The following is a 19,804-nucleotide window of genomic DNA, read 5'->3' on the forward strand; positions in this document are numbered from 1 at the left end:
GTCATTTATCACGTCAAAACAGTCATATGTGATATCAGAAGACACATGAGAAAATAAATAATGATGTATAAAGAGATTAGATACCAATGATGATTTGGGTTGAAGGGGAAGTAAAGTATTTTTTTTACTTGAGAGTACAAAAGAAATTATTTTTACCAGTCAAAAAGGTGTGTTGATGTAGTATCTCTTTTTGTGACATGGACCTGTACGTTTACTAAAAGGGAGTTCGACTCAGAAATGTCCTTGTAGCAACAAGACAGATTTAAACAATATTCCTTGTCATATTATTTAGTCCAGAGGCTTGAATATGGTTATGAAACCTCTTCAGAGACACAGATTAGTAAATAAGGAATGCAGGTGAAGGAAACATTTAATAAATACAAGTGTTGATTTCTGAATGTGTTTATGCTGAATTACAGTTTAGAAAACATGTCTCTTGGTGATGGTGAATAAGCAGCTCCTTCAGTTTTTGGGAGAAGCTTCCTCACAAATGTGTGACTGACTCAGTATTTGGTTCAGGATTCCTTCTCCCTGCTGAAGGCTGCAGCAGATGATTGTTGTGAAATAAATTGGTCAACACATGTTGAACTGTACTTTTATCTTCCCGCTGCTATGGCAGCCACTTTTAACATTTGAAGGCACTTGTTGCATTTACGGATGTCCATCTTTACTGTGGTACATGTTTGCATACATTTGTCAGCTCTAACAAATGTAGTAAAGCTCTGGGAATCTGGCTCCTTGTCTCTGAGTTTCACACCTACCTTTTGCTTTAAATCTCTATTCACCATGATCTAATTAGAAATGTTGTATTTAACAAAAATCTGACAAACATCAGCAACAAATAACACACTGAAAAATAAGTCTTGAATTGATCTCTGAATGTTTATTTTAAGACACACAAATTGTAGTTGGACGCGTCATTAGACATGACAAAAAAAAATCACCTCAAAAAGGGTTGCACAAACTGATGTGAGGTGTATTATTAAAATGGCACTTATGTAAAAAGAAGAAGAAAAAAACAGACATACAGCTAGCTGGCTTTTTCATAACAAAAACAACGTACATTGATAAAATCGTACACTTCTTCGTGGTGTTCCATTTACAATGAAAACCAGACAGATCTCTTTGGCTCAAGAAAAGGAAACACATTGGATCATAAATCTTACATTTTACAAAAGCACTTAAATCGATTGATAAAATGCAGCCGCGGTCATAATACTGGCCATGAACACAGCTGAGCAGAGCAGCAAAACATTTTACCGTACCCAAGTTGTCCATCAGAGAAGAAAAATCACCCGAGTGAAAAGCTGCATCGCGATGACACTGGACAGAGAAGAGAGGCCTCACCACGGGGAGCGTTTCAAGATTCAACTTCCTTTTCTGTTGGAATTATTCTTACTTTTTCCCAACTTAGAGAAAAAAATGTAGAGTAAGAAAAACATTACACTGCAAGGAGATACAATTATACAACGTATTATATAGCTGCACTGGATCATGTGTGTTTGTTTGTAAGAAAAAAAGGATGAGTGAAAATGAGAGACAGATTGTCGATACAGAGTGTGGGGGTGGGGGGTCGTGTGCACATCAGTCAGCCTCCTGTCTGTAATGCAGGACGTAATAGTCGTGGACGTACATCAGGATGGCGAATGGCTGACCAATGATGATTGAGACCCAAACCGCAGCGTTGCCGTAGGTACCGTGCAAGAAGCGACTCACAAACCAGGCCAATGGAAGCTGAGGAGTAATCACACATTTTAAATAAATTAAAACAATGGCTGATTGGGTTTTTAAAGAACAATTGCAATCTCAAGTATTTTCTTCTAATTTGTATTTTCTGTGTTTTATGACTCAGCACTGTAGTGAACTAGAACGGGCACTCGGTAGAGCGCATACCTTCGCATATCACAAGATTGGGCATTGAATTATGAACATTTTGGCATTAGTTGCATGCCAATTGGACAAAAATGTATCGTGCTATGGTAAAAAAAAGATTTTGACCTTTCCATGACCTTGACCTTTGACCCAATTGATCCCAAAATCTAATCAAATGGTCCCCGGATAATAACCAATCATCCCACCAAATTTCATGCGATTCGGTTCAATACTTTTTGAGTTCTGCGAATAACACGCATACAAATAAATAAATAAATACACGGCGATCAAAACATTACCTTCCGCATTTTCAATGCGAAGGTAATAACAAACACGAGGTCCTGATATTGCCTCTTGTTCTGCTAGAGTCCCCGTGATGTATCAAATATGCCCACGCCAATAGGTTACGTTAATTAGATTATTAATTAAGGGAACGATACTGAAGCCGAGGTCAAACCACCCGTCTTCATTTTGACTTTAAGTATTATTTGGCTACACAAATAAACTATTAACTAAATGCACCGCTACCTCTCGCCTACCCACACTCATTTCCTTACCTTTTTAAACATTAAGAAGGACCTAGATCACAAGGCATATTATGCAGATTCAAATTATAAATATATATTCTTCTTATATAACAGGACTGGTTTGTGCCGACCACAGCTACGTGTATCATCAGGGAAGGTGTCGGGTCTTACCTGTGCCATCATGCCCATGAAGGCCCACGGTCTGAACATCCGGAGAGGGACACTCACCAAGTACTGACATAGAAAAAGACAAAAGAAACATTATCAAATGGTGCTCTCTATTAAATATAGTCAAATCATTTTTCCAAAAACATTTCCCTGAAACAGGATTACTGAGGACATTTACAGTGGAAGGGACACTGTGTATTCAGTGTCAACATAAGCAGAGCAAGTTCTCTTTGTTCTCAGCTCGTACCTCATGGAAGAAGGCCGACAAGAAGAAGACAGCTGATTGGCTGAGGATTTTACTAAAGCCTCTCCTCAGCAGTGGCTTGTAAAAGTGTCTGCAAGACAGACAAAAACGCAGGTTTTGAAATGGATGAATGGACAGATGATGTAGTGGATGGACATGTATTGTAAATCAAAATGCCAAAAATGTTTCCCTAATATGTAATAATTCCCGTGGAAGTATCTTAACTCTTCTGCAATTCTCCCACACCGACAGGAATTCAAAGTAAATAGTCTTTAAACCCTTTAAATAGCATTTCATTTGCCTTGCCTTGTTTAATATAACCTCAGTGCAGCTGTGTTCGTTTATGTGAAACTGGCTGCAGGCGCCGCATTTATTACTAGTACTTACTCTCTCACAGCCAGATGAATCCATTTCCCAAGCGGATCAGTGTGCCTTGTTAAGTCTTTCTCCCCGCATCAGACCCACTGCTGTCCCCTGTGTTCACTTCGATACATCTCAATGCTCCCTCTTAGTGTGAGCAGTGTAATAACTCACCGTAGACACCACTTGTGTACAGGGATGTTCCAGTTCTGCCAGAAATATGTCACCGTCTCAGAGTTCCTGAAAGACAGTCAGCAAATAGAGTGTTGGAGCATTACAGGGTTTAAACAATTGATCTAAGGTAAGTTGGATCAATATGGATGAAAATGAAAGGTCTCGCATCGTTCTGGTGTGACAGGAAAAGAGGAAACGATAGTAAATCAGCTGCAGTGCATTGAGTGATGCAGTAGATTTATTAATATCAGCAAACGTACAACATATAAAATCACTTCCACCTCTAGAATTTCTGTAAAGTGCTGAACTTATCTACCACACATGCTCACTCACACGTCACGTGTTCATTCACGAGGAAGCACACAAACCCATTCCCATGCACACACAAGCAAAGACCTCGTGATGGTGGTGTGAAGAGCCAGTCAGTCCACCACACCTCATGAGGTTCACACCCAGAACTTACCACCAATCCTTGTAGAACTGTCTGTCTCCAAAGCGCAGCAGCTCAGCGGTGAAGTTCATAGACGAGTGGAAGAACCCGTAGAAAAACATCAGCCACAGCAAGTGATTAGGAACCTGGAGACGGGTTGGAGAAAGGGACAGACGCAAGAATAAACAACAACAACTAAATATAGGACTGTGAGACATTCAATAGGAGATGTCCAAACTAACAGGAAGTCAAAACCCGATGTTTCCGACCCGTTCTCTCAACAATATCGCCGTACCTTCTCATGTAGAGTCAATCAATAACAACATAATAATAACAAGCTTTAAGACAAACAGCATTAGTCAAATGTTCCCGGCGTACAATGCAGGTGCACATGTTGTGTTTTACTCACAGCTAGTCTGAGAAGTGTCTCCGTCATCCTGGACAGATCCATGTCCTACAGAGAAGAGCGACGCAGAGATTAACAAGCGATGCACAGGAGCACTTTGCATATGAAAAAAAGACTCCATGTTGTTTTCTTCGCAGTAAAGCGCTCACTGCCATTCTGTCCTCCTCACCTCGAGAGGTTTCATGGAACTCTGAATGATGGGAATCATCCACTGATAGGAAGAAAGCAAAAAGCAATGTTATGCTGCTTTCTGACATCCACACTGTGGAACATGACACTAACAAAATATGATGGGCCTTTACCTGTTGAGTGAGAGCAACTAACAGTTGGATGAAGAACAGCTGGGGGCAAAGACACACGTCAATGAAGTGAGTGGCAAGAGAATACGGGGAGTGCATCAGATAACAGACGATGGAGCTTTTGGAACTCTTTAAGAAGTTAATTTTAGTTATGCATCACTGATGAAAAGAAATGATCCCATAAAGTTTAAAAGAGAGATGCTTGACATGTCTAACAGTCTGAATGCTGCTGTCCCTTGCCCTGTTGGACTGTGTTGTCATCATGTATCCAGACCTCAGCATTTAACTTACAAAATATAAATGAAAACATATTTTCATAAACACTAACAATGATGGCCCAAACTACAAAAATAAGACCCAGAGTTTTCCCTGAAAAAAGCTAAATTACTTTCAAATGTATTCATCATAATCTTCACGAGCCCACAAAGCAAACATAGAGCTCTTAAAGGTTGTGCAGGATTCTTGCTCTGACAGTCTCTTTTGGGACATTCTTGTAAACACTAAATCACTCCTAAGATCTTCTAAGATCAATCACTATCAGGAAAGGGGAATCCTTTTTGACTTGAACATGCAGCTACACTGCGAAGGTGTCCATTTCTGGCTGAAGCTGACATGAGATATTTCCTCACCATCTCAAAGAGTCTCCTGAGCAGGAAGCTCATACGGATATGAGGAGAGCGAGGGAAGTTGAGCTCGTAGCACAGAGTTGGAGCGAAGACAAAGTAGCACATGTCTACAGAGATGGAGAGGAGGTCAACGTGACAGTTAGTCAAGATATGTGGAAACATGTCAAAGAGGCAGTGGCACTAGAAACGTTATCAATAAAGTGGCATACAAACTCTAGAAAGTAGTTTGAGTACCTCTGATGCTGAGGTTGCCAGGGTAACACACCTTAGGGTCGCCTCCATTGAGGTGCTGCGTTGAGGGACCTGCAGAATGAATCACACACATGTGAAGTGTGTGTAAAACATTGCATTACGGACAAATACAGAGAACAATATATAACGACAATCAAGTGTGGATGTTGACGTGAAACAATGTCTGCTATATCATAAATGTAATAAAGACACTTTCAGTACCAAGTATCTGCCATTAGAGGTCACTGGAACCGAATAAGCAAGGTGCTGAGGTAAGACATTTAAAACATACACAGAGACTGACCGTACAATTAGCAAAGATTTATTTCTAAATTATTTTAAAAAAAAAGTATGTGCTTGTGTTTTTGTGACTTACAAGACAGCGACCTGGACAATTTCTTGACTTTCATCATGCTGAGCTCTCTGCACCACATGTTGACGTCCTTATAGGAGTACAGCTTCAGGGAGAGGATGGTGTAAGTACCAAGAACGAACACACCGCCAACTGATGGAGAAAGAGAGGGAGAGATTTGGATAAAGCTGAAATGGGAGAACTTATAACTAAATGATGTACTGCCTACAAGTATGGGAGGATGAGAAGCAGAGATGAGGGCAAGCCAATGGAGGGTAAAACCGTGATGAAGGGGCGGAGCACAGAGGAGAAAGTTGGCAAAGCAGTGCGAGATGGAGAGAGAGACGAACCGAAAGAGAAGATTAAAACAGTGGAAAAGTGAAGGGGAAGAGAGAAAGAAAGGTCGTCATCTGCTCTTGAACAAACAGCAAATCATCTCCAGCTAAATAAATCATCTCAGCTGAAAGTATGAGAGCCGACATCATTACAGTCCAGCCTCCATGTGTACCGTATGAACTGCAGTCTTAAAAACGACGTTGCTGTAGGTTAAAAATAACTATTTGATGTTAGATTAATAATGTTGTAGTTTGTTTAGTTTGTATTTGCGCATGCACACTGAGCAGTTTGCCTCCAGGGCTTTATCAATAGTCACCATATGTTTGATGCAAAGATCATGCTGAACAGAGGGGAAGACACACACTCACACAAACACACACACACACAAAACGGCCTGTTGTGCCAATACGGTGAGGAGCAGGTCGGCACACCTGGCATCAAACCAGAGCAAATCTTATCCATCAGCCATCTGTCTCTCTGGCTCTCTGTGGCTTCTAGACACAGGTCTCCCAAGAGAGCGGCTGTATATGATAATCACAGGAGCACAGGGAGGCGGAGCTTACTGGAAGTGGATAAAAACATACCAGAGGAACCAACCAATCATAACCGAAGCACAGAAGGATCCGAGGAGTGCGACCTGCATCCTAAAAAACCCAAGTGTTTGTCTTTCTTTGGTCTCACACACACACACACACACACACACACACACACACACACACACACACACACACACACACACACACACACACACACACACACACACACACACACACACACACACACACACACACACACACACACACACACACACACACACACACCTTTGTGAACAGACAGATGGGCTGAATCCTTTCCTCACCTCCCAGTGAGAGAACATATGAGAGGAGGGGAGAGGAACAAAGAACTAAACAATTTTCTTGGACCAAATCGACATTGAATGAAACAAGCCAAGCTAAATATTATATTAATAGGGTGAAACACTTCTCCTGTGGATCATTTGTAGATTAAGACCTGAACAGTGACACTTTGAAACAAAACTGGAGCCCTATTGTTTTGAATGAGTCACTCAGATTATTATAGTGTGCTGGTGAAGCATGTTGTGTAAAGGTGTCACTAATGCATCATGGGTGAATCGGATCGTTTGTGGAGGGCGGCCATGGTGTCTGTCAGGCAGCCTGATGAAGACAGAGGAAGGTGACCCTTGGATGACCCTGTACTTTAAACCACACCTACTTTGGCATCCTTCCGCTCTTCTCTTCTCCTCGGAGCCAGCTGGAAATAATCCAGTCATGAACAACTGGTCCATTACCACTAACCGACCAATTACGGCTCTGTATAAGAGATGTCTTTTACTGCACCATCAAACTGGTCGGCTGTATCTCTGAAGGGCAAGGATGTGAACGTCCTCCTAATCTTTATTACAATGACATGATTTTCTGTTTGATTCACGTGGCAACATTGTTAACCAGCAATGAAGGGTTAATGGTGTGGCTGCATCATGGATGCTACCGGCCTGTACAGCCAATAGTAGCAAGGATGGAGCGTTGGTATTTTAATAACAGGAAAAAAACATTTTACCTGGGGTAACGGAAGGGACCAATAGCACCACTGCAGCAGGGAGAGTCAGCATGATTGCCATGTTCATGCCGTGGACCAGAACTCCCACAAGTTCAGTGAATGAACCCTGGGCAGGAAGAGAGGCAACAGCAGGGGTTTGTACAGTCGATCTTCAAGACAAGTCGGTTTTTTTACCCATCATCCCCCAACTAACTGTATTTATTTTCCTTGCACATCTTTTATTTAAGTAAATATAGTTGAGTTTTTTTTTTAAACAATGTAAAGCACATGAACAGTGTAAGTATTTCTTCGCTCAGCTTTTGAAGAGATTTTTGGAATAAAACAGAACCACATTTTGAGTTATGGTGGCCTATTACAGTTTTGAAAAGCTCACGATGTGCTATATTCATGCCAAACACACAGAGCATAACTGAATATGCCCTAAATGCAGATGGTGAAACAAATTCCTCATTTTACCATTTAACATTTGCAGATGCAGTTGGGGAGGGTCAGCGAGTCACTCAGTGTTAGAGAAATAATCCCTCCTGGGAGTTGTGAAAGTGCTCCGAATTCAACAGTTCAACTCAAATCCACAGTTCTGGGATGTTTCAGTGGAAGCAGGTTTTTTTCCCACTCACCTTCGACAGCTGCCTCTCCGTGTAGAGAGCCACCACGACGAACACAATGGACACTGTCAAAACAGAAGGAGAGATTCATGTCAGTTCCTACGAAAAGAGTCAAGATGACATGTTTTCCTTACGGACTCCCTCCTGAAGGGTCGATGCAGGATAAACGTATGAATACAAATCTCTGAATTACAGTAAGATATGTTGGTTTCAGGAAGAATGTGTGCACAGGTCTCAGGTTGAGTATTTGAGTAAATTAAGCGTTACACCTGCCCTCTGCTGTCTCATACATAAACCATGCTGTCACACACACACATACACACACGCACGATTAAACAGGAACACCTGATGAAAGAAATGAGCCAGCACTAACAGAGCATATGTGTTGCACAGCATATGCCAACTGCTAGTTAGTTCGAGTGACAAGGCAATTGAGTGGTTGTGCATGCACGTGCAAATATATCACATCTTCATTTTATCTTCTACTCTCGCCATTTTCAGATCTTTAGGAAAGGAAATAACAGAGAACTTGCTTTGCTTTAAAGAGCTAAAATATCCTGATTTTAGAGGGAAAATGCAAGTAGGGAGCCAAAAGCAGTTTGGAATGAACGTTGTATTTAATGCACTCTTTATTATGCATTAATTGCTGCCACTGAGGCCAATTCTGTGAGGAACAAATTGGCCTGAATTGTATGTAGAATTTTTCAGTTTAAACACATAAACGGATGACAAACCACTGGGATGTCGATTGCTCATTAACTACCCTGACTAGACCCGGCTGAGCCACACTGATGGCACATAATTGCAGCAATTGTTCCATTTTAACACCCTAATCAGAGCATTAGCATGTCAGTCAATCTAATCTAGAGTGAGCAGATGTGTTAACTGTCAAGACATTTTGAGAACTGGGTCATATCATTCTGTCATCAATGCAACTATTCATCAGCATTGCCATCCCAAATCAATGTGTTTCATGGCAGTCATGTTTGTTTTTAACTTCATGGTATTCTTACTTATGCCATTAAGAAACAAGAGAAGAGGGAACAAAAGGCGTACGTGCAAAACTCTTTTTCATGTAGTGATCAGCAGATTTGTCGATCCGGCAAGCTCATCGTGCACAAGTGGGAACTATTTTATTCAAACGTGTCATCACTTGCAGTGAGTATGATAAAGAAGGCGTCACTAGCTTTTTGAAGAAATGTTCATTAGCTACATGAGATTCTCTCTTCAGAATGACATCAGTCTATTTCACTACAATTACTTTATACTTTTACAAACTACTAAAACATATTTAGCTAACATTTCATTCATTTCAGCAAATTTGCTGAAAAACTTTATTTCTTCAACAGGGGAGTGTACGACATTTTACCAAAATAAAATGTTGAATGTGTTTATTTTATTCTCAGTTCTTTCTCACACATATACACTACCGTTCAAAAGTTTGGGATCACCCAGACAATTTCGTGTTTTCCATGAAAACTCACACTTTTATTTCTCAAATGAGTTGCAAAATGTATAGGAAATATAGTCAAGACATTGACAAGGTTAGAAATAATGATTTGTATTTGAAGGATTAATTTTTTTCTTCAAACTTTGCTTTCATCAAAGAATGCTCCTTTTGCAGCAATTACAGCATTGCAGACCTTTGGCATTCTAGCTGTTAATTTGTTGAGGTAATCTGTTGAAATTTCACCCCACGCTTCCTGAAGCACCTGCCACAAGTTGGATTGGCTTGATGGGCACTTCTTGCGGACCATACGGTCAAGCTGCTCCCACAACAGCTCAATGGGGTTGAGATCTGGTGACTGTGCTGGCCACTCCATTACAGACAGCATACCAGCTGCCTGCTTCTTCCATAAATAGTTCTTGCACAATGTGGAGGTGTGCTTTGGGTCATTGTCCTGTTGGAGGAGGAAATTGGCTCCAATCAAGCGCTGCCCACAGGGTATGGCATGGCGTTGCAAAATGGAGTGATAGCCTTCCTTATTTAAAATCCCTTTTACCTGGTACAAATCTCCCACTTTACCAGCACCAAAGCAGCCCCAGACCATCACATGACCTCCACCATGCTTGACAGATGGTGTCAGGCACTCTTCCAGCATCTTTTCACCTGTTCTGCGTCTCACAAATGTTCTTCTGTGTGATCCAAACATCTCAAACTTGGATTCATCTGTCCATAACACCTTTTTCCAATCTTCCTCTGTCCAATGCCTGTGTTCTTTTGCCCATACCAATCTTTTCTTTTATTGGCCAGTCTCAGATATGGCTTTTCTTTGCCACTCTGCCTAGAAGGCCAGCATCCCGAGTCGCCTCTTCACTGTCGACGTTGACATTGGCGTTTTGCGGGTACCATTTAAAGAAGCTGCCAGTTGAGGATCTGTGAGGCGTCTATTTCTCAAACTAGAGACTCTAATGTACTTGTCTTCTTGCTGAGTTGTGCACCGGGGCCTCCCACTTCTCTTCCTGCTCTGGTTAGAGCCCGTTTGTGCTGTTCTCTGAAGGGAGTAGTACACACCGCTGTAGGAAATTTTCAGTTTCTTTGCAATTTCTCGCATGGAATAGCCTTCATTTCTAAGAACAAGAATAAACTGGCGAGTTTCACATGAAAGTTCTTTTTTTCTGGCCATTTTGAGTCTTATCGAACCCACAAATGTGATGCTCCAGATAATTAACGAGCTCAAAGGAAGGCCAGTTTTATAGCTTCTCTCATCAGCAAAACAGTTTTCAGCTGTGCTAACATAATTGCACAAGGGTTTTCTAATCATCCATTAGTCTTCTAAGGCGATTAGCAAACACAATGTACCATTAGAACACTGGAGTGATAGTTGATGGAAATGGGCCTCTATACACCTATGGAGATATTTCATTAGAAACCTGACGTTTCCACCTAGAATAGTCATTTACCACATTAACAATGTATAGAGTGTATTTCTGATTGATTTAATGTTATCTTCATTGAAAAAAACAATGCTTTTCTTTGAAAAATAAGGACATTTCTAAGTGATCCCAAACTTTTGAACGGTAGTGTATACTTTATATATGAAGAGCAAAGGCCTCAGGAAATAGTATAACACGCTACTGCTAATGTTCGATTTTTAAAATCCCTTTCGGAAACAGGCCTGTTGAGCAACTTTGAAAAACAGCAACTATTGAGGCCAAACGGGCAAAAAACAGCAATATTTAGCACCTGTTAGATACGAGTGAACCTTTCATCAAGTATCTATAGGGATGATTTGGCAAAGAGAGACTTATAATGTAGTGAGATACTTTACACTAGTGTCAGTTTGATTTGGTTCACAGGAACAGTTGCCTCAATGGAAGACTGGTTGGTTTTAGCATCCATTGTGGACTTCTAATGGACCTTGTGTTGGTGTCATTGTGTGTGGGAGTGGGAGTAAGATGCTGCAGTGACTCGAGAAGTACTGCATGTCCTCTGGGAAAGAGCTGCCTTTCTGTCCATGCTCCTGTAAACAGACTCCCATTCTCACCCGTCTCTAAGCACCGTCAGTGTGGTCCTCTTACCTTCTCTCCATCCATCTCCTCCTCCCTCCCTCTCCTTGTGTCCAGTGCCAATGCAGCACTTTACATCAGCGCCTTTTCTCTTTCTTCTCCAATCCTTTACTCTTCCCCTTTTGCTTCTACTTTCTTCCTCTCTCATGTTCCCCACTTTTCTCCCTCTGCAGCACAGTACCAGTGTGCAGCATATGGGGCAGGTGATTGTCCCTCCAGAGACACTGTAAGCTGCACCACTGCAGATTTTTTGTGTGATATACCATAAAAATACATATACAAAATTATTGTAGTCAAAAAGATGTTTTGGAAGTGTTTTGCCTGACTGCTAGTAGTGTATTATTTTAAGTGGTTCAATGGCATACTTCAGGGACAGGGGAGGACTAAACTTCAGCAGGAGAGATTTTTTAAACTGGTTTTATTTCAAGCTCAATTAAAAAAATTCTAAGATGGTAACATAAGTTATTGTTCCAAATATTAACTTGTTTTCTTAAATACCAGAATTATGCCGTTTAATTGTGCAACTGTGGTTGTGTTGTTGCTTTCCTAGCGGGGGATTTACTAGACAGATGAAACATTTACCTACCAATTACGAGGCATGCTGCTGGCCAGTTGTAGGGATCATTCAGAAACAAGGAAATCACCTGAATAGGATCCACCAGGACACCGTACCTGACCAAAAAAGAAAGGAAAGGCAGATCTAAATTATAAATGCATATTTAAATTTGCCAGAATACAGATATTGATTTTAATGTTAATGTTAATGAATGAGGTCACTTCTTCTCAAAATGTCAATATTAAAGAATTACACAATGCACAAATGTTTACTATTCAAGAGAAATGGAAGATTCAAGTTTAGGTAATTGTTGAACATTGACTCCAGCACAGGTTTATTTTTATATAATGCATATAGACTTTTTCTTCCAGAAGATATTTTGACTTAGCAGCGAGCTGGAAATGCACAGGCGCGACCAACAGCATCAACTATGGCTGTGCTACATTGGCCCAGTACACCATTCCAGCTAACCAGCATGCATAATATCAGGACCCTGAAATCGGCTCACCGAAGTGAAATACAGTCCTTATTATTGTATTAATAAGCACTTGTGCTTGTTCTATGAGAGATGTTAAAGTGCTTCAGTAAAACACATATACTGTCAGAATAGATTAATTAAGAGACTTTACAGGATTAGTTTAATCACTCTGTAGAAAGCCAGAAGACAGAAATTATTGAGAACCTGGTACTTCTGTTTGGTATCTTTGAACGTATCGGTTTAAGAATTAAATACTGGGTACAAGCGTTTTAGGAAGCCTGTTTAAATTACATTCATCAGCGCATGGAAAAGACACTAATAAAATAATCTCCAAAGACTCCAACCTTACTCACCGTAACAAGTTTTCTAAGAAGAGACGAGCATTACTCAACACCTGGAACAAAAAGCAATAATTAAGGATGTTCATCTGATTGTCTCAGGTGTTACTTTCATTTGTTTAGTTCAACACTTTTATTCCATTAAATGCATCCTTCCTTCCATATCATCTCTCTCCTTCTGTTGCTTTCCTACCTCTCTCTACTTCCCTCTCCTCTCCTCAACCTATTTCTCCTCCTCGTCCCCATGTTCTTTTTTTATCAACCCTCCTCGCTTCTCCACTTTCTAAATGGATTGTAATATCTCATTACCCAGCACACAGGCTCAATGCCTGGGGATGGGACAGAAGTTCAGAGGGAATGAAGAAAAACCTCCTGCTCTGAACACGATCTGTGTTCAAAGTCTGGATGAACAGAAAGTCTTTGCTAGCCTCGTCTTCTCTCCAGCACTGACGAGGAAGAGCTGCAAAAGATGTTGAGCTTGACATAAACTTGTTAATCATGTTAAACGATTTGACTGTACGTGCACTCAAAATAAGCTAACTTGAATAACTTAAACATTCTTTGTGTTTTGATTATTTCATGAAACATACGTTTTTCTCTCATTCCTGAAATGATTTGCCTGCACTGTAACATGTTTGATTCAAACATCTTCGAAATAGCTGAGACTCCATCTTTTGCAGTGTGGTTAAGCCAACAGGAAACCAGATGCAACACAGATACAGACATTTTGGATCAACTCATAATAATACTAATAATGTTTTGTTTGTATAGTGCTTTACAAGATGTTCAAGGCACTCGACATGGTAAAAACAAACATTAGAACCAATAACGTATAAATAGCTATACATTTGGACAAAGTATTTATTTGATATAATGTTGACATACGTCATATGTCATGCCAGTGGATTACCTGATCGATTATTTTCCTGTTTATTTCACGGATATTTTGCTTTCACTTATTATGAATAATGTACCTGAACATATCACCACATTTAATGTTAGGGAGCCCGTAATGTGCAAAACATAAAGACAAAGGAACTGTAAAAAGTAAGAAACAACAGCGCACTCGCACACAGAGCAAGATGGAAGTGTTTACTGGGGATTTTAGGACAATATCCCAGTTTAAATATTACAGATGGATTTGAAAATGCTGTTTAACTTGTCAAACACTTTCCGTACACACTTGTCTTTGTTCAGATCGTGAAAAACAACATAAATAACTCTTTTGGTTGGCCAGTGAGGGGTGTGTTACTGTTGCAGGATCAACAGGTTTCTGGATACTGTGCTTGGACTTTGCTCTCTCCTGATGTCTCTTTTACTGCTGGACAAGGCGAACCATTACACCTGGGCCACTGCATTAGTATCGGACAACAGAAACAAATATGCCACTGACAATGTGCCGTGTGTTCTTTGTCTTGAGTTATGCTGAAACATAAGTCAGAGTTAACAGGAATATGGTTTCCTTACTCTGCCCACTGGAAGCACATTGTTTACACTAATAGGCTGCATTTTTTCTTTAATTTATTATTCAAATGGACAAAAATGTTTGTTGGGAGTCAAAACATATATAAAAAGATGCGTTTAGAATTACATCCTGGTGTGGACACGGTGTTGTATGCATATGGTTTAGTTGTGTGTTCAAACCTTCATCTTACCAGCATGACCACACACCAGTTAAGGATTCCTCTGTAGTTGTTGTAACCACTGCCTGAACTCAGCAGGGACTCCTGTGTCTTATGGCAACTACAGAAATAAAATAGATAAATGGGTGAAACACTCAAGAATACCAGGAGCTTAAGATACATTTATTTTCATTTCATGTCATTGCTGAATATTAGGAAACAGAAATGGTTGTGAGTAGTTCTAGTGATAAGAAAGAAAGCAAAAACAATAGACTACACCCAACAGTGAATCAGGTGTGGCAGCAGCTTAGGAAACTAAAGGAGAAATTGATCTTTTATCTAAAGGTGTGGTTCTACGTATGTCCCTTAACAACACACTACTTATCATGACCTTATGATAATGTGGCACCACGATACAGCACATCCCACTGAAGTGTTGTACAAAGAAACGAGGGGGCAGAATCAATACTCAGGGTACACTTTTATATTATGTAACTGACCTAAGGGAATTAAGGTGACCCACAATGCCTCCTGTTTATGAGGGCCTTATTAGACACGCCCCTACTCACTGTAACAGGCCCAGATAGACCCACTTGCAGGTAAGTACAACAGGTGTGCTTACTCTGCCAAGCAGCACCGACACAGTCAAAGTATGAATGAAAAAGGGCCGCCACAGACACACAATGAGGGCTTGTTCAGGGCTGTTACCTCAAACGACCCCGAGCAGCCTATTGAGTTAACGTTTTATAACTCCAGCTCACTAAATACAGCGGACACAATAACTTCACGTTAATGAAGCGTTACCGCGGGTCGTTGGAGTTACAGCCCATTGAAGCCTGTCGTTAAGTAGTAAATTCAACTTTCAACAACACAAGTTTGATACATGTTGCAAAGCTGCAGTGACTCACCTAATTCGATCACTTGTGTCACTCATGCGCTTGTGTGTCTCACTCTTTGATTTGGTCCGTCCTGTTTCCAGTGAGCGGTCCCGTTTCCCGCGGCCGTGGTTCACGCTGCCGCCCGCGGTCCCTGTGCTCTCACACGCCGCCGCGGACTTCCCGTTCACCGGCAGCAGACTCGCACTTTTCCCCACCGTGAAAGTCGCCCTTCTCCTGGGAGCCGAGGCCCCTTTCGTGTCCGAGTCCCCCATGAGGACGGAGCTACACCAACTGTTGTAAAACTTGCTCAAAGTGTACGTGCACAGTTCTCTGCGGGTCGTTGTCTCATGCCTGTTGCTGCTGCGCGGGCGCAGGAGAGAAGCGAACGACGGCTCCACAGTCCGCTCAGATACCCGCTGAATGGAGGTGCGTTCATGAACCCACGTGAAGGGACAGCGGCCTGCTACTGTAACTGGTTTGACTGCTGCACACTGTAACTGACAGGTGAGTACACACTCGGCTGTATTCAGGGCATATAGGAAGCGTTCAGCTCCTCGGCCCGGTTGCAAAGCTCCTCCCAGAATAGAGACAAAGATACTATAGAACTGCTGTTCTGACTTCCTGCAAACTCATTGGGCCTCAGTGCGTCTGATCACATCACAGATATGTCAGATTTGATTCAACAAAGAGTTATAAGATGAACACATATTCATAAACAATACTCTGGCGAATCCTTCATGTCTTTATTAACTGTTGTAAGCCAATCAAATTGGGTCAAAGTGCCTGTCCACAGAGGATGTTAGATATTGAGCTGGAACTCTCTCCATGTTTTTTCAAAGGATGGACGTTATAGTTATTGGTTGAAAGTCATTCAGTATAGGCCTATTGCTTTGGGCTTTTTGTGGCCCAGGTTTCCATGATTCTGGTACTGGGTTGGACAAGTATGACGATAACCTTGGAACAATCCCTTTTAACCCTTATGTTGCCTTCGGGTCATTTTGACCCGATTCAATATTTAACCCTCCTGTCGCCTTCGGGTCAATTTGACCCGATTCAATGTTTAATGTCGGTGTTCTTTCGGGAGTCAACAAACAAACATAAAGTACCTCACACTTAAACTTGGAAAACAATATTAATTCTAATAATTTTCTGGAGATTTTAATAGCTGGGGTCATATTGACCTCAAGGGTAAAATATGTTAGTAAATATAAAGGTAACAGGTGGGTTAAACATTGAATCGGGTCATATTGACCCGAAGGCGACTGGAGGGTGAAACATTGAATCGGGTCAAATTGACCCGAAGGCAACACAAGGGTTAATTAGAGGGCACTGTCTTTAATGGCAATTACCTTTATGTCTGGGCCAGTGTTCTTTTTTCTTACCTTAGCAAGTGGATATCACAAGTAAGTTGATGTTGCAATGTATTCTCATGATGAATTAACCTCTCAAAAGCACAGCGAAGCAGCTCAGGCTGATGGGTGTTAAGCTAATAACCGTTTGTCGGCGGATTTAGTATGCAAGTGTATCAATAGCCTCGATAACAGATATATCTCTTTTGATTTTGGAGAAAAAAACATTGCATTGGGTCTGGTTCCACCCTGCCAAACTTGACATGTTTTATTCCACACGTGGGACAGTTTTAAGAGAATCAAGTCGTATATCTTTGAGGTGCATAACCAGCCTCACTACTAGGATTAATGTGGACTGTTAGTCTTGTTACAGATGCAGATCTCTTTTGACTGTATGGTCAAGGATCCGTAATGAATTTGGATTTCAACTATCTTCCCTGAGACGGTAGCAAACAGGAGCATCACATCACACCCTGTATGTTACCCCTTGTGTATAGCAGCCAAATACAGTTTGAAAGCTTTCATATAATGAGAATGCCCTTTTTGTCTATTCTAGTTCTGTGTGCTTATCCATACGGTGGTGGGAACTGATCAGTGGCATTGATCCAGCTTTATCAGTACTTGCTGTCTATAAGGTTGTCTTTTAGAGTAATGAGCCTGTCTGCAGTGTTTGGGATAAGAGATCTTGGGGAGGGATCAATAGGAAATGTATGACTAATTGTTTTAACCCTTAAACTCCGTGCTGATCTGCAGTGTTTCCTCAAAACCATTAAAATCTCAAGTTGCCGTTTTGGTTTTCCTTTAGCTCTTGTTTTTCTTTTGTTTATAGTGACTGTAAAATGATTAAAAGCTGCTCTGTTGTTTGATCATCAGGGGTAAGAGCGGCACATAGTTCCTCCAGAGTTTCAGAATTTGGGTGTCTTTTCTAACAACTTGTTCTCAACTTCCTCATGGAGGCGGAGCAGTAAGTATTCCATCGAAGAGACATCTGGACATAACGTGCCACACTACCACAGCCGTTCCTATCAGCTTGTGAGCCAGTAGAGGGAGTCCAAGACTTGAATCCTGTTTCAACCTTTTGGTGAGTCATTCCATCGTGTTGCGTCTTATTGGAGGGTCCCAGATCAAAAACCTAAAGTATGTGTTTAGTTAATACTTTTCAAAGTTTTTCAAGTTGTAAAAAATGTGCTGTAATTCTGAACATTTTACCTATGAATCAAAGTTATACTGTAGAAGGAAGTCTGCTAATGCTCCACAGATTAAGTTGTTTTTGATAACAGCTAGCCATTTAAAATGTAGAGAATAAGAGGTGTTACCTTTTATTAGTATTATTCAAGCTTTCTTTAGGGCCTCAAAAACTGAAGCTTTCTACATAAACATTTGAAACATGTCACAGGAACTATTGGGGCTCTTTGCAGGCAACTCAAGTTGTTCCTCATAATGAGAGTCAGAAAACACGTTTCTTCATATATGTGTTTTTACATATTTATTATTTTCTTTTCTTATAGCATTTTGAAGTTTAAAAAACATACAATGGTACACAATACCCTTGTTTGCTGTTGCATTAATTGGAACAAAGCGGCTTTGCCCAAACCATTAAAATAATTCCTAAAACAATCAATTACCTGGACAGAGGTTGCTATCTTCAGTCTGTGTCTCTCTCTGCTCTGTTGCATTCATGTTGTTGCATCTTTTCGTGGGTTAAAACGTTTACATCAAAAGCTGATTAACCATACTGCCACTTGCTCAAGGCTAGGTGGGAGAGAAGGAGAGAAAGACTGTGGGATTGAAAACATAAGGTTTAAGGCAATAGAAGAAGAGACAAAAGATAAATATAGAGACGAAGGAACAAGAGAGAAAGAGTAGGATGGGGGGATACAAAGAGAGAGAGAGAGAGAGAGAGAGAGGGAGGGAGTGTGTGTGTGTGGAGGGGGGGGGGGGTAGATCTCACCTTCTATCTATTGAATATCTCAGTCTCCCTCTCCCTCCATCTGGAGAAGCAGGGGGAGCGAGAGATAGTGTTTGCCCTTGCAGGTTGTAATGAAGCTGTGGAAGGATAGATGACTCACTTTAACACAGGCAGAAGAGAAATACACACTCCCAACATCACTCAGCTGACCTGAGTGTGAGTCTATGTGTGTGTGTGGGTGCATCTGTGTGATAGCGTTTGTGTATATATATGTTAGTGATGGTAGGAGTGTGACAAAAGAGACTAATGCTGATTATATAGGAGAGTGGAGAGAGTGATAAAGGTGTCACGAGATGGACAGACAGTTATAGAGAGGCATGTGCCCGGCTGTGCACGCACAGTTTGTGCGCCCATGTGTGTTTGTGCGTGCACCAGTGCCTTTGCACATGTTGCGTGTGCGCACATCAATCTGTGTGCAGATATAATGCATGCAAGTGTGCACTTTTTAGTGTATATGTTGAGCCTCAGATGAGCAAGGAAGTACCTATCTATACATGCACCTGTGTGTGTGTGTATGTGTGAGAAAGAGAGAGAGTACATCATGGAAAGACAGATAGAGGCGTCATCACACTGTTAGAGGGTTTGGCGTCACGTCAGCATTTTTTCAGTTCAGCCAAGGACTCCTGCACACACTGTCCATCAATCTGAGAGAGAGAGGGAAAGAGAGAGAGAGCACAAACACACACGTGCACAAACACACACACGCACAAACACACGCACGCACACAAACACGCACAAACGCACACACACGCACAAACACACACCCACAAACACACACACGCACAAACACGCACGCACACAAACACGCACAAACACACACGCACACAAACACATGCGCACAACACACACACACACACACACTATTTCAAGATGGTTGTTTCTGTTTTATTATTATT

The 19,804-nt window shown here is 41.2% G+C and overlaps 1 protein-coding gene across 1 annotated transcript; it reads right to left on the reverse strand.

The window, feature by feature from the left end:
• Positions 1 to 863: 863 nt before the first annotated feature.
• dgat1b (diacylglycerol O-acyltransferase 1b) lies at positions 864 to 16,060 on the reverse strand. The gene is made up of 17 exons (XM_056445196.1): positions 15,621 to 16,060; positions 14,746 to 14,833; positions 13,106 to 13,146; positions 12,305 to 12,390; positions 8,221 to 8,273; positions 7,604 to 7,709; positions 5,714 to 5,842; positions 5,341 to 5,409; positions 5,110 to 5,213; positions 4,484 to 4,522; positions 4,351 to 4,392; positions 4,185 to 4,229; positions 3,809 to 3,921; positions 3,346 to 3,411; positions 2,815 to 2,902; positions 2,571 to 2,633; positions 864 to 1,734 (listed from the first exon to the last, which is right to left on the reverse strand). The coding sequence occupies exons 1-17, from the start codon at positions 15,860 to 15,862 to the stop codon at positions 1,585 to 1,587; spliced, it is 1,524 nt and encodes a 507-aa protein (XP_056301171.1). The 5' UTR covers positions 15,863 to 16,060; the 3' UTR covers positions 864 to 1,584.
• Between the last annotated feature and the right edge of the window lie 3,744 nt (positions 16,061 to 19,804).

Source organism: Pseudoliparis swirei, chromosome 22 (assembly GCF_029220125.1).
Source record: "Pseudoliparis swirei isolate HS2019 ecotype Mariana Trench chromosome 22, NWPU_hadal_v1, whole genome shotgun sequence".
Lineage (NCBI taxonomy): Eukaryota > Metazoa > Chordata > Actinopteri > Perciformes > Liparidae > Pseudoliparis > Pseudoliparis swirei.